Raw genomic sequence first — 15,955 nt, forward strand, 5'->3', positions numbered from 1 at the left:
GTCCCAAAAGGGAAGTTTTGTTATGTTTAGCTAACTTCAAGGGACAAATTTGTCCCCAAAGTATAGCTAAGTATAGATATAATTAGCTGTCTTATGAATAATAGCTGATAATTAGCTGCCTAGTGAAGACCTAAACTTGCTTCATTTTTAAATAAAGCAAATACTAACCCTAATCCAAACCATAATCTGACCCCTAAAACAGTTCGGAGTCCAAACTGCATTTAATACTTAGAAGTTCTAGAGGTTTTCCCCAAATAAATAGTTTTGCATTTAAAATAAATAAATACTTCACGGATTATTTCTGCTCAAAATTGTATTAATGTTAAAGGGGTCATATGATGCTGCTAAAAAGAACATTATTTTGTGTATTTGGTGTAATGAAATGTGTTTATGCGGTTTAAAGTTTAAAAAACACATTATTTTCCACATACTGTACATCATTGTTTCTCCTCTATGCCCCGGCAAATCCTTTAAATGAAAACATACTTACAGTCTGTGAGTCAGAACTGCCGGCATTGTAGTCAACTCTCCCAGGATCAGTAAACAGTTCTCCATAAAATGTGCTGCACACATCTGGATATTTGGGTTAAACTGTTCTGGAACAGTGTTGTAAATACAACTTAACCACTGATTTGTAGTCGTGTCCTCTTTTGGAAGACCAAACAAAGTAGTTTCGCTTTCACAATGAAAAACACAGCGGCCTAGCTGAAGCCCCGGCTTAGCGTGAGCTGAGGCCGGGCTGCGGCCTAGCGGAAGCCCCGGCTTAGCGTGAGCTGAGGCCGGGCTAGAGAGAGCAGAGGCGGTGGGGTCGAGAACGGCGCGGCCGGCGGATCCGACGAAGGAACAGCAAGCACATGTGACGACCCCGGGCTTCGTCCACGGTGAAAGCCGATCCGGCGATCCACAGCACTAAGTTGATGTATTCCCTCAGCGACCAGCATGGATCAGCTCTAGGCATGACGAAGCGGATATCGTCCTCTTTTGGAAGACCAAACAAAGTCGTTTCGCTTTCACAACGAAGCACACAGCATCTTCACGACATGGCGGCAGCGGCAACAATACTACAGTGAGAATAAAAGTTACGCCTTCTTTCTTTGCGTGAACATTTGAGCGGCGTTATGCAAATCTTCCCACAGAGCGATGTAGATATGTGGTGGTATGTTAGAACGAGCTGTTTTAGGTCGGCGTGGTTGACTCTTAACTTTTATAAAGAATATCTCTTTGGATTTGAGACTTTAGTCTTTGCAACTTTACAGATCTTCTTCATGCACCAAGAGCTTGTAACACTCCAAAGAGAAAAGAAAAATTGAAATCGCATCATATGACCCCTTTAAACTAATGAAAAAAGTTCTCTCAAAAGCAACAGCTTGTCAACCTTGTTGTGTTTTGATAATGTATACCCATTCGTATATCCCCAAAGGAAGTCTTTTTCAGATTTAGCTAACTTCTGGGGACAATTAATGTCCCCAAAGTATAAGTAACCCACACACAACACACTTATCCAATAAACAGTCAGGGCTGGACTTTTTAAAGATATTATTAGAGAAACAAACAGTTCTCTGTCCTGATTAGACACAGATGCACTGATGGAATAATCGTTGGTTTAATCGGTCCATAAAAAGAATGAAGTGATAAAAAACTACACAGGCTAGCCAGGATGATGTCATCACATCCCTCTCTTTTTCCCATTTCAGCCTGTTTTTCTTTTCTCTTTCTTGACTTTCTAAACTGGATTAGTCTTTCTTCCTAAAGAGCTGAGGTTAGCCATGAATCATTAGGCTTTGCTTCCTCGGAGTAGGCTATAGGAGACAGGAATGCTTTAATAATGCGGGGCTCTGCGTCACATTTGTAAGGCTGTTTCACAGAATTACTTTAAGGAATTTAAGGAGAAGTTCATCCAAAAATTAAAGGTCTGTCATCATTTACTCACCCTCATGACGCTTAAAAAATGTATACCGTTCCATAGTACCCAAAAGCAGAACTTTCAAACTATCTGATATGTAATTTTATTATAGCCAAAAATCATTTAAGTACGTAATTTAGAATCTAAAATGCTCATTTTGAGGCATAATATTGCATGATGCATAACTCTGCATTTATATGCGAGTATGCTTTTCAAAGCAAAGGAATTGTTCCTGTTACAAATGACTGGAAAAACATGTGGATCTCAAATCTTCTGTATCAAACGCAGTTTTTGCAGCTGGATAGATAAAGCACGCAGTTACACCCGTTGCTGATCTGAAGCTCACAGCTGGCTTTCCCTTGTATAATTAACCCTTTCCTTGCACAAGCAGTCTTGCTTGGCTTCGCATTCTCAACAGTGACAAAATCACCGTATTTTTCGGCCTGTTGTGACTTATTGCCTGTGATGTCATCGACAGGTCAGTGTCAAATATCACATGACCAGTCAAAACAAATCTGAATGCTTTCAAGTTCAAAATCAGTGACTTTTGCACTACACTGGAGCTACAAGGATATCATATCAAGAGATTAATAGCTTTCAGCCTTTGAAAAATGCACGACCTTGTGTACGTTTCGTATTTCTGAGGCATGTGCTTGCAAAACTGCCAAATCTAAGACTCACCTTGGGTCACTAAGTGAAGGCTATCTGCATTCTCTTGAGCCTGGGATTCTCTTAAAATGATCCTCGCACAAGTTTGTTTACATTACCAATAATCTATCATAAAATTCATGGAAAGAAGCCACGTCTGGTTTTGATTTTACACTCCCTGTGGCTGTTGTTTGTTTGGGTGGGGATGTCAGAGCTCAACAGCTAGAGACTCTAAGCACGAATAAGGGAAGGCAGATTGTTCCGCTTAACTTTTTATTGGCCCATTGTCCTAATGTAGAAATAATTATTCTGGACTTCAAACAAACAGGACTGTCATGGATATTAAGAATGGTATGAGACTTTGGCTGAGATTTTCCACAATCTATCTACAAAACAGCTGTCAAAAACATGGAGGAATGAAACTGAAGGAGACTGGATCCTCCTCAGATTGTTTGTTCACATCTCGGGGGTGTCGTGCTTGATTTCCGACCACTCTCACCCTCATTCGTCTGCCTTCTAGTGTGGTTGTCACAGCACCAAAGGAGTGTGAATAGTACCATCACCCTGGAAACCGGCGCCTAGAAACACTTCTCTTTACATGACTCACTGAGAAAAAGACAGCATTTTGAATGCGAGTCGCTTCTTAGATTTACATTTCAGTTTCATCCCAAAATGTTCCTTATATTTAGCTACTGTTGGCTAAATATGCTAATTTCACAAAAGTTTGGGTGTAATCAGTTATTAATGAAAATGCCTTTACAGATGTAAATCTCTGAGGCAAGTAATATGTACTTGCAGTTTATCATGCATTAGAACACTAGTTCATCAATATACAGGATTATCACTGTTCAGCTCAGATAAAAGGCAAAAAGTGCACTTGAGTGTGTGTACATGCGAATTAGACTCACATGAGAGCGCCAGCTCTGTGATCAGAGGAAATTGGAACTGCTTCAGCTCTTCTATTAAGAGCAATTTCCTGTGCTTTCCTTTTAGATGGAATGATAGGCAGTGGCAGAAAGGCCATGACTGCTTTCCTGTCATCTGTGAAATGCTGAGCAATCCATGTACATACACATACACATGCTAAAATGCACGCATACAGTGACATACATCACTAATATACATTGTGTTTCTGAAATATTTCTGTACAGTAGAGGCAGAGCATGAGATGTAATTTACATATTAATGCGCTCTTCACTTTCGTAGGCTGAGATTTATTCTGTCACAGAGAGACACGTTTCTATTCAGATATACCTGAGCATTCACCCTTAATTTCCTTAGAACTCACATTTATGTTCAATTAGACAAACTAATACAGTAACTGCAGATGTGCATAACTAGGTAAACTGTCAGTTCATCTGCATTAAAACAAAACTGATCTGAAACAAAAGTTGAATTTGGCCCCGACACTAGTTTGTCAAGTTTAAATGTGTTCTTCTAATGGAGAATAGCATCCAATGTACTGTACAACTACTACGCAAATACAATAGTGCCCTCTGTTGACTAAATAAAGTTACAGCAACGAAACATTTCCAGGACAACAACCATCTGGTCATATATGCTAACATTTTATAACTAACTTTTTGTTGCATTTTCATAATTCACAGACTACTAATAAACTACATGGCATCTTTTTTATAGTATGCAAATGTAAAGTATATAAAATCATCTTTGATTTTAATATACACCTTAAAGTTATATACTGTAATTTGTTAAATCATCCTTACTATATAGCTGTTAAAAGTCGAGCACAGTTTACAACTAGATATTTTAATACAATTAATTTTAATTAAATTGTTTTTGCCTGTTCAAAACAAAGGAAGCAAACCTTTCAATTCAGTCATACAGATTTTACTTCACAAATATTGCTGCAATTGGCCCTGACCTCACAGCCATAATAAAATCACATTTTCCCGCAGGGATTCCAGCAGTAGTCACATGCATCCATTTAAAGCTCATTTATAACAGAGCAGTTTGCACACAGATGCAGTTTGTAATGAATGACAGCCATTTGAGAGGTTAGGAAAGAAAAGTGGATGAGAAAAAACATGATGGTATCAAGAAGAGAAGAGATGGAACAAGTTGAGATCAATAAAAGTTTTAATTTGCAGCCTCAGAACAACCCACACTGCTGTAGAGTTTCTCCGTGTAAGTGAGAGACAGATGACAAAGTGAGAGAGAGGGAGGAAAGAGGAAAAACTCAATCAAAGGACAGTTTGAAGTGCTGCAGGGAGAGCTGTTTGAGTGTTTGTGGGTGCATGCATGTCTGTGCACATGTGTATCAACAACATACTACAGTGGACATAGCCCTGCTGCATGCACACTTCACAATTGCTGTCCATTGCCGTTGAGCTGGAGAAACAAGGATAACGTCTACCCAATCCTGAGCACATTCAAAGAGTCTTTCATTCCTATAGCTCTCTGGTAGGGCTACGGATCAGCAGTGTCGCAGAGCCATGGCGCCTGCAGCCATTTATTCTCTCCATCTTGAGATGGATCACTATACAGAAAACAGCCTACAATGAAGAATTAGTATGGAGCCAAAAACTGATGGTACATCACAGTACTAACGTCTCAAGAAATCTTAATAGCCCTACATGGGCGCAATGCACTTATACATTGCCCTAGGCAAGCTAAAAATATTTAATATATTTTTTGTTTAGCGTGCAAGCTGCACCAAGGTTAAATCCAAGTTCTTTAAATTCTTTCTTCAAAGGATGCATTAAACTGATCAAAAGTGACAGTAAAAAATGTATAATCATAATGTAACAAAAGATTTACATTAAAACAAATTTGAATAAAAAGCCATAAATAAAAATTCAGTAAGTGATAATAATGGAGCATAAAGAATGATTTCTGATGGATCATGTGACACTGAAGACTGAAGTAATGGCTGCTGAAAATTCAGCTTTGTCGTTACTGGAGTAATTTACATTTCAAAACAATGCATTAAAAACAAATGTTGGTAAACATAACAGACCTCTTTCAAAAATATATTTAAAAAAAACGTTTGACTGGTAGTGCATACGTACATATAATAGATTTCATCATATTTTCTCCTTTATGAAATAGAGCAGCTTTGATACATTATGAAACTAGGCATGATCTCCAAAAATTACAACCTAACCAAAAATACACACATATTTTTATATTTTGGAAAGATGTTTTAAAATGCTTTTAAAAAACCATCCAGTTTGAATAGACATTACCCTTCTGGTACTAAAACCTGTTAATTTAAAGCAGCTGGTAGTATGTTTGCATGGCGTAATTTCATGGCATTCAATGTTTAAACCCCTATCCAGTTGTGATCCAGTGATATATAAAAATAGCACTGTTTATTGTTTAATATACAGGTATTGAAGGGATAGAAAGTTTAAGAAGCTTTCAGAAGAGGGCCTTTAGTGCCAGCTGCAGGAGATGGAAGACAAAAGGCCAAATATGGACTAAATGCATTTTTAATGTAGCATTTGATACGCATACATTCCATGCATTTATTCTATCACTTAACTGGGTGCGGATTCCAGTGGCACTTTGAAGCTCTTGTGCAAGTAAATTAGAGGCGATGAAGACATGATCTCTGTGTTTATCAGCTGCAGCTGGTCTGGACAGACCAAGCAGACAACTGACCCTGAGCTCAGGGACAAAGAGAGAATAAGGCGTTAGCTCTCTTCTCATACACAGAAACACAGCTCACTGCCAACTACAATCTCTGATCTCTTCCACCAACTGCACTGCTGCCCTCTGTTTGCACACATCACTAGTCTTTGCAGTTGAATAACTCATTTCATCCATTTCATTTCATGCCACATTGATCATCCCATTTCACATCTCTTCACAGCAGCCTTCTGTCTACCTATCTGTCCGTGTATCTACCCATCTATTTATCTGTATATTTCTCTCCAATCATGCATCTTTCAACTAATTTATCCATCTGTCCATCCATCTATCCATCCGTCTATTCATGTATCCGTCCATCCATCTATCCATCCATCATCTCTCTGTCCACCAATCAATCTAAGCATCCATCTGTCCTTCCATGTATCTGTCTGTCCGTCCATCCATCCATCATCTCTCCAATCATTCGTCTGTCCACCAATCTATCAATCCATCCATCCATTTGAGGCATGTTAGAATCAGGTGTAAACAGGTCCCTGGTCACAGGCCTCTTGACATAAGGACTGTTGTCAGATCTAGACTGTGGTGTGGCATGCTCACCGTGGACTAAAAAAAACTTAAAAGGAATATTTTGCATAATATAAACGGAAGGGAACCCAGCTGTTCTCTATTAGCTGTTCTCTGTCCTGGCCAAATTTGCCCATTGGCCTCTGACCATCAAGGCCTCCTAACAATCCCCATATCTACTGATTGGCTTCATCACTCTGTCTCCTCTCCACCGATAAGCTGGTGTGTGGTGGGCATTCTGGCGCACTATGGCTGCCGTCGCATCCTCCAGGTAGATGCTGCACACTGGTGGTGGATGAGGAGATACCCCCTGACAATGTAAAGAGCTTTGAATGCCTAGAAAAGCACTATATAAATGTCAAAAATAAATGTAATGAATTATTAGAACATGATGTTGACCAAAGACTGAAATACGCCCTTCACTGATGAGAGATCACTGAGCCACCGGTGCTGAGAGATGACGTCTGAATGATGCATGAATTAGGCTATGGACTGAAAGAGTTAAAAAAGGACAATGAGTTGCTTTATCTCATCAGCACAGGTGTATTTTCATTTGGATGAACTTTAAATCTTTCTCTAATTGCAAAAAGGAATACAAATTCAAAAATCTTAATAATGAGTAATCACTGGCATTTGAATGTACTTGCATAACATGAAACTACACCTCATTTTGTTGCCAAGGTTTTGCCGAATGACATTTAATTTTGAGTCATTTTGCTATTATTTGTGTTGTGAATGACGTAAAAAAAAAAAAAAAAGTCTGAACTTTTAAATCACAGACTGCAATTTACCAGCACTAGTATTACATAAGCAGGCTCAATGAAGGTAATGCTTTGTATGATAGGACAAGATTGTTCAAAAAACATTGTTTTCTTAACAAAGGTCTACATGATGACATAACTACAATAAAACATGCTGATTTGTCAGAAAAAGAGTGAACTGAAGGCAATGTGACACCAGTAATAGGCCCCATCCTGTCATCATATGCTCTCTTTCTTTCGCACACATTATAATGGGGTAGTGAAAACCAAGCTCACTATGGTAAAGATGGAGTACCCAAAAGTTGGCACACATACACACTCCTCTGTAATCATTAGCTCTACAGCTTCAGAGACAAAGGGATAAAAACATTCTCCAATTACACCCACTCCAGCCCTATTGAGCATCTGCTAGGTGTAAAATATGAAGGTGTGATAAAACCAAACCCTAGAGATGTTCTTTTCTTCCTGTGACACAAATGCATGTTCAAATCAAAAGGAAAACTTTCAAAAGGGAACGTCTTGATATGAAACTCCTCATGGCAGAGAAGCTCTCCATAAAAAAAAGCACTATCACTGATGTTGAGAAATGGCCTCTTAAGTCAATCTTGTCTAGCCAAAGTATAATTTTAATAGGCAATTGTGCAACAACAAAGCAGCAGATACTGGTCATAGTGAATAGATATATTTGAATGAATTGGTGATCTGGTTATGTTTTACAGTATAAGGTCAATTTTGAAATTTATTGAATAATCATAATAAGGTTAATAATGTTTTTAAAAGTGATGGAATCAGGTCAAGCTCTTTCACAAGTTGTTGTATAATATTTATAATAGAGACAAAATATTTAGAAATAATTATATGTAAGATTTACAACTGAAGAGTCCATTTGCAAAAAACTATTTTTTAAAACAATCTGCAGTTTGGTTATTTTGATTAGGTTAAAAATTACTAAAAAATACAGCTAACTAACACAATAAAACACCATAAAAACATGATAACAATAAAAAAAATGATTTTTGAAGATCAAAAAAAAAAAGAATAAAAAAACGGAGTTATCTGTTTTTGCAAATAAACTCTTCAATTAAAAGTATATGTGTAAAGATAGAAATAGATAAGGAGTAATCTTTTGTAATCTTTGACAATTATTTTACGCTCACCAGGAATGCATTTATTTTGTCAAAAACAGTAAAACAGTGAAAGAAAGAAAGAAAGAAAGAAAGAAAGAAAGAAAGAAAGAAAATATTTTGTCATGTAATTTATTCCTGTGATGGCAAAGGAACATTTTCAATAGCCATTACTCAAGTCTTCAAAGTCACATGATCCAGAAATCATTCTAATGTGCTGATTTGGAGCCAAAGTATTTTTTTTCCCAAACCCATGGAAAAGAGTTAAGCTTCCAGTTAGAGATTAACCTGACTGCATCTTGGTTTCTGATAACCGCTGTTACTTTCACCAGCACCGAGCTGTGATTTGTGTATCTAGTGGGCCTCAGTCTGCATGCCTGTGGTGATCTGGTTATGTTTTACAGTATAAGGTCAATTTTGAAATTTATTGAATAATCATAATAAGGTTAATAATGTTTTTAAAAGTGATGGAATCAGGTCAAGCTCTTTCACAAGTTGTTGTATAATATTTATAATAGAGACAAAATATTTAGAAATAATTATATGTAAGATTTACAACTGAAGAGTCCATTTGCAAAAAACTATTTTTTAAAACAATCTGCAGTTTGGTTATTTTGATTAGGTTAAAAATTACTAAAAAATACAGCTAACTAACACAATAAAACACCATAAAAACATGATAACAATAAAAAAAATGATTTTTGAAGATCAAAAAAAAAAAGAATAAAAAAACGGAGTTATCTGTTTTTGCAAATAAACTCTTCAATTAAAAGTATATGTGTAAAGATAGAAATAGATAAGGAGTAATCTTTTGTAATCTTTGACAATTATTTTACGCTCACCAGGAATGCATTTATTTTGTCAAAAACAGTAAAACAGTGAAAGAAAGAAAGAAAGAAAGAAAGAAAGAAAGAAAGAAAGAAAATATTTTGTCATGTAATTTATTCCTGTGATGGCAAAGGAACATTTTCAATAGCCATTACTCAAGTCTTCAAAGTCACATGATCCAGAAATCATTCTAATGTGCTGATTTGGAGCCAAAGTATTTTTTTTCCCAAACCCATGGAAAAGAGTTAAGCTTCCAGTTAGAGATTAACCTGACTGCATCTTGGTTTCTGATAACCGCTGTTACTTTCACCAGCACCGAGCTGTGATTTGTGTATCTAGTGGGCCTCAGTCTGCATGCCTGTGACCCACCCCACCGTTTCCGTGACCACAATGGCAAATAAACGACCCTATCATTACACCCAATCAATGACAACCACATACACACACAGTTGTCCCAACCCCCCAGTAAAAGCACTGTCTGAATCTGAATAGTCAACCTGTGAATCATCTGCATGGCTATAGTGAATCCCATTAATTTACACAGGCCCCAAAATATCAATCTTTGGTCAAAATAACCTCAAATGGCCACATAAGCAACAAAAACCCAGCTCATTTACTTGATGAGTGGACTAAGCGTTAGCAGGCAACATAAACTCCTCTGGTTATCACTTCAAAGCACACTGGGAGTGGATATAGTGATTTCATTCCATTAGAGGTGAATGTGTTTTAGCAGCTCTGTAGGACCATGCTAATCTAGAAAAGGCCCAGTTGTTATGCTTTCTTGCCCTCTTTGTATATGTCGGACGAGCAAGGTTTCCCTCTCTTTTTCTCCTCCTCCTGACTGGCTGAAAAGCAGACTCCACTTTAAAGGCCCATTCAATGTGCCAGACTGCCCTGACGGATTGGTTTGGCTGGGCTGCTTGTTAACACACTGAAAGACACTGTTATGCAGATTGGAGGAGGTTACTTGGAGGACAGAGTCCAGCAGCTCTCCCTGCAGCTACAATTGATTTTATTTTTTACACTCCAGAAATAATTTTTAATCAGTATTTTGTCCTGGTTTCCATATTTAAATATGCTTAAAATAAGATAATTTTACCAAATGCTAACACTACAATGTGTCAGAACGCCAAAAATAGTGGACCATCTACCCAGTAAATTCTAAATGGTCTTTTATACAGAGAAATGTGAGCATTAGCATCCAAACACCATTAAGTGTGTGTCATGCTGTGTCACAGAAGTCACCATGAAGGACTAACCAGTAATCAGTTTTGCTGGCTCTCTAACAACAACAGTTACACACACAGGCAATACCAGAGGACTGTTGATAAAAAAAATTATGATGAACAGACTTTTAAGAAAAAAAAAGATTAACTGTAGACTGACCATCCTTATATTTTAACATTTGCAAAAAAAACAAAAATAAATAAGTGGTTTAATATAAGGCTATTCTGTATACTGAGTAGTTGGTGTAAGAACAAAAACCATTGACAACTAAAATGGGTCTTTGATCACCATGAATGAGCATATACAACCTACAGTTACATGCCAACCTGAGTAAATGGGTTGTATAAGCTGGCTGATCAGATAGCAAATACTCAAAGCACTGATGCTAATAGGGGCAGTAATGAGACTCATTACCACAAAGAAATCAATCAAGCCAACGGCTCTCATAAATTATTCAACTCATCGTGTTACACATGCTACCATCTTTGGTCGTTCCTTCTACATAGCATGCCCAATACAACCTGATGGACTGCAGCTTGGACAAATAAAAACATTAAGGTACTTTCAGGGAAGAAAAAAAATATTTTAGTAATACAAGTTTCACATAAACAGACTTCTGACTATAGGAATAATGTCTGGTCCACAATGCCATTTATTCTAGCCTAAAACTGTCTGAATTACTAATTAAATCCTTGAATAGACAGTAGTATTCATACCCCAGGCCAGGACACCCCTTTTGGTTTTATGCAATGGTGGAGATGCAGGGAAAATAGACTCCAGCTCCAGCAGATATTCCAACCGTCTCATTAATATTTAGAGATTTATGAATATTTAAGGACATTTTAGGCATTGCAGATGTTAAAAGTGTTGGACTGCGAGTTGATGCATGGCCTTTTCATTTTCACCAATTCATAAGACCCCTGCTCTACCCCACTGCTTTTAAGCAAAGTCTCTATATGGCACGTCAGGTCATTTTGAAGACCATCTTGGTGATGTCACAGGACAGCTACATCTCAATACACTGTCAAAGAAACCTGGGCTTCCATACCACCTCAGCAGTGCCACAAACTGATCACCTCCATGCCACGCCGAATTGAGGCAGTAATTAAAGCAAAAGGAGCCCCTACCAAGTATTGAGTACATGTACAGTAAATGAACATACTTTCCAGAAGGCCAACAATTCACTAAAAATGTTTTTTTATTGGTCTTATGAAGTATTCTAATTTGTTGAAATAGTGAATTGGTGTTTTTTTTGTTCAATGTGAGCCAAAATCATCACAATTAAAAGAACCAAAGACTTAAACTACTTCAGTCTGTGTGCATTGAATTTATTTAATACACGAGTTTCACAATTTGAGTTGAATTACTGAAATAAATGAACTTTTCCATGACATTCTAATTTATTGAGATGCACCTGTATTTTTAGGTAGGCATACAAGTAGAGGTTCTATCTGCTAGAACACAAAAAGACTCAAATTTTGTCATTCCTACTGCCATCATCCATTTCATATCTCACATTTTATACTAGCTTATTCATTATCCAACAAATGGTGCATCTATATATTTTCCCCACAGACAAAATCCCTGAATGATCCAGCCAAAGCACAATGAACTTAAACTTCAGTGTGCATGACATGAATGCATGCTTAAAATTTTGTAACCTACTTGCTCTGTCTATTGTCAGATCATGGTCAAATTTTACTTAAACTCTCTCTATTTCTCTTTCTCTCCTTTACACACACAGCTAAATAGCCATCCAGATAGCAATCTGCATTCAAATATGTCCCTTCACAGTCTTCATAAAAATCTTTAGGAGCTACTGTTGTGTAAGAGACCCCATACTGTTCCATAGGTCTCCCACTCACACACAAAGACGGATACAAAGTACTATGTTACAAATGTCCGCTTTAAGTTTGTCTAGAAGACCATTTAGTTTTATTGTAGCACTGCAATTAAGGGCACATTCCAGAGCTGACTGTTGCCCCGTAATAGTTTACAGCAATGGAGAGCAGGCAGATGAGGAGTTCTTCTTACCCTCCATCCCAGCAACTCCTCTCTCTGTTGATACTCCTAAAACTCAGATGGCTTCTTTATAAAACAAACATGAATGTTAGAAATGATCCTAGAATGTTCATGAACTATCCCTTGATTTTAATATGATTTTGTTATTAGATGGGATGAAACAGTATGCATTTTTTTTATTTTCATATTCTTGCTATTTTATTTCAGCAAATTCTAACCAATCACATTCTCCGCTTCACAGAGTGGTCCAGCAGAGCAGTTCATCTCACTTCTGAGCCAGAAACGAAATGTTGGCTTTTGGTTTCACCCAAGCAAAAATGAAGCCTGAATATCCTGGAAAGCATGAATAGCTGTTATCTTTGCACATACAGGCCCTGCAAATTGCCAGCTGGCTCAGACACGCACTGTCAGCTCTATTCAGATTCTACTGAATCCTCCTATGGTGACTCTATCTAAAAGCAAAGAACCTCTAAATTCCCACTGAACATTCCAAGAGCTTGGAAATGCTGATGCCATTCTATACTGATCACATACTGCACCAAAATGCCAACCCTAACTTTGAAAAGCATGGTGAGGATTCTCCTGCACCAAAAGCTGACTAGCAGGATGAAGTCAAATACAATCTTATTCTCCTCCATATGCCTGCACATGTAGTAAAACGAGAAAAAGCATGCTTAGATCTAGCAAGATGGGGGTCTCACCTCCACTTATGCAGAACGAAGCCAGGACACTGCTCTCCACATGCGGTACAAGGTTGTCCTCTTTCTAAGTCATCAAGCACAGTGGGCTACAGAGGTTGAAAAGAAAGCCAAGAGTTATTTTTCATAGAAACTTAAGTTATGCGGTACTTTGTGGAAAAGGCATTACTACATAAATGCATGTATATGCCATTAAGAACATCCAAATGTAGAATGCATACTCTGTGTGCATTAAAGTGTGCACCTACATAGTGTGAACTCACATTCTCTTTCTGTAGTACTTCTCCAAATCATTTTTAGGTTGCACACATTTAATTCAACCGGTAACTAAAATGTACATTTGCATTGTAAGGGTTTAAAAAGAATCTTGATATTGTCTGATAATAACATTTTACATGGCAGGTATAAACAGTCACTTGACTAGAGCTGTTTATTTTCAGCTCATCCTTCTGAAAGATGGTGACTCCGTCAAAGCGCCATTAAAAGAAACATGTTAAATGAGTAATAATACAGATAAAACTACCATATTTGATAGGGTTTATCATTAGTGTAATTAGCCTACTGATTGCACTAATTTAAATCATGATCTCAGTACATGTAAATACGTCAGTGGTTCACTGCTTCATTATGACTGATCGATTGGAATTATAAAATTTTACATTTGAAGGCATAGTGTTACATTAAAACAGGTATAGATTTATTTCCAAATAACTGCCTCACATAACATTTTACATTATGTTATTATTTATTGTTTCCAACTTTCTTAACTCTTTTTTTCTTCTTCAGAAAAGACATGCAGTTTGTTTCACTCGGCTGTCCAAAAAGTCAAATTTAGTCAATCTGCTCACCCAATACAATTCACACAGCAACATATCTGCTCAAATGTTGTCATACCATAACATGATGTCACACTTAAGAAAAATGTATTTGTTTTTCTAACAATAAAATGCTAAACAAACAAAAACATCCAATTTTTTTGCAACATCAAACACCAATCTGATAACATGCGTCTCAGGCTGAGGTATCAAACCTGTGTGCTTGTTGTTCACAACTTCATCACATCTAACCTGTTCATTTCCGTCCAAATAACTCACAACAAAGAGCCCCATACTTGAATGTCTTACTGATGCACCGTGCGTAAAAATACAAGTCGTTAAAATGTAAACACCCCGTGCCAATTTACTCACCGACCGACTGGAGTTTATCTTCTTAAGGCTTCGAGCAAACATGTCAGCGTGAGGAATTGAATCTCAAAGCGCAGTGAAACGGATCACCGAGTCAATAATATGAGAAAGAGAGCATTGGTAGAAACGTTCATCTCCGCGCTCTCTCAGTCCGTCCCATGCGCGCTTGTGAATGAAATTACTGCATTTCCGGACACGCCAGCGGGGTTTTAAACTAACCCAGTAAATGTCAGGTACATTCCTGTGTAAATGTGTGAGACCTTTTCTTTAATTGCAGTTATATAAACCCCAGTGCAATTGTTTCTGTGTAAAAATATCGACAAATATCAATATGCATGTGAATTGTTTAATTTGATATAAGCGCTTCCCTTACAATGGTGATAGTGTAGCCTATATTTGTTTGCAAATTTGTTGCTGGTAAATTCCATTATTTTGAATATGTTTGATTAACATAATAAATGCATGTTTATCCTTCAAATGGATAGTTTATGTTTATTATAGTATAGAGCTAGCAACATGGTCTTATTCCCAAAGAATGCATGAACTGATAAAAAAGCATACAATTATTTTTGTTATTCAGCGATATGCACTTTAGAGGAAAAGGAGATCAACAAAGCAGTATGATAAGGACCCTTACAGAGACATTTCCTTGATCACCTCACTATGAGAGGTCTTGGTTTTCAGTATTCACTGGGGCTCAAAGAGCAAGCTCAGTACTTCTGTGTAGGAGTATGTGCAGTGAATGCCTACAAAACTGACAGAAAAGACTAAAAAGAGCTGTAAATACCTCAGTCCAATTCACTCTGAAGTTTTCTGCAGCTTTTAATGTAGTCAACCTTTAACCTATTGTAAATAATGAAAGTTTGTGAAACAATACAAAAGAGTTTTGAGTCCCATCCTCTCTGTTTGACTAGACAGAGTCTGAAGAAACAAGATAACTTGTACCTTATTAAATATTTATCAACTATTTACTTAAGAATTCAGGTATATTAACTAGCACATAGGTTTAATCAAAGACAGTCTTTGTCAAAGATGCTCACCGTTGAGGAGGTTCAGTGGCGCTATGACTCCTGTAGGCGTTTAGTGGAAGTTGTGTAATAAGCCTGTGTGTTGTCCTGTTAACAATAAACATTACCTGTCTCAACAGATTTCTGGGTGCTTCACCTGTAAAACATAATCTTCCATGGCCTTAAATAAACTTAACATGGCCACACAAAAGTGTTTAAAAACCCTCAGATTAAATAACTATAAAAATCTGTGTTGGACATGTCACTGAGCAAAGGAACCTAAATAACCATGTGACTACAAAGATGGGTGAATCTCATAAAACAGGGCACAGTGATATTTTACCCCCAAATCAATCCAAATTATAATTGAT

At 37.2% G+C, this 15,955-nt stretch overlaps 1 protein-coding gene across 1 annotated transcript in view; it reads right to left on the reverse strand.

Annotated features, from left to right (window-relative positions):
* The window catches only part of prickle2b (prickle homolog 2b), an 81,116-nt gene extending 66,349 nt beyond the window's left edge, over positions 1-14,767 (reverse strand). Inside the window, exons 1-2 of the mRNA XM_016278780.1 lie at positions 14,581-14,767; positions 13,397-13,482 (exon numbers count right to left, since the gene is read on the reverse strand). Coding sequence (XP_016134266.1) covers positions 13,397-13,482; positions 14,581-14,622 — 128 coding nt within the window. The 5' untranslated portion in view covers positions 14,623-14,767. The remainder of the gene's footprint in view (positions 1-13,396; positions 13,483-14,580) is intronic.
* Positions 14,768-15,955: the final 1,188 nt, after the last annotated feature.

The sequence above is a fragment of the Sinocyclocheilus grahami genome, unplaced genomic scaffold (assembly GCF_001515645.1).
Source record: "Sinocyclocheilus grahami isolate Dianchi unplaced genomic scaffold, SAMN03320097.WGS_v1.1 scaffold125.1, whole genome shotgun sequence".
NCBI classification, from domain to species: domain Eukaryota; kingdom Metazoa; phylum Chordata; class Actinopteri; order Cypriniformes; family Cyprinidae; genus Sinocyclocheilus; species Sinocyclocheilus grahami.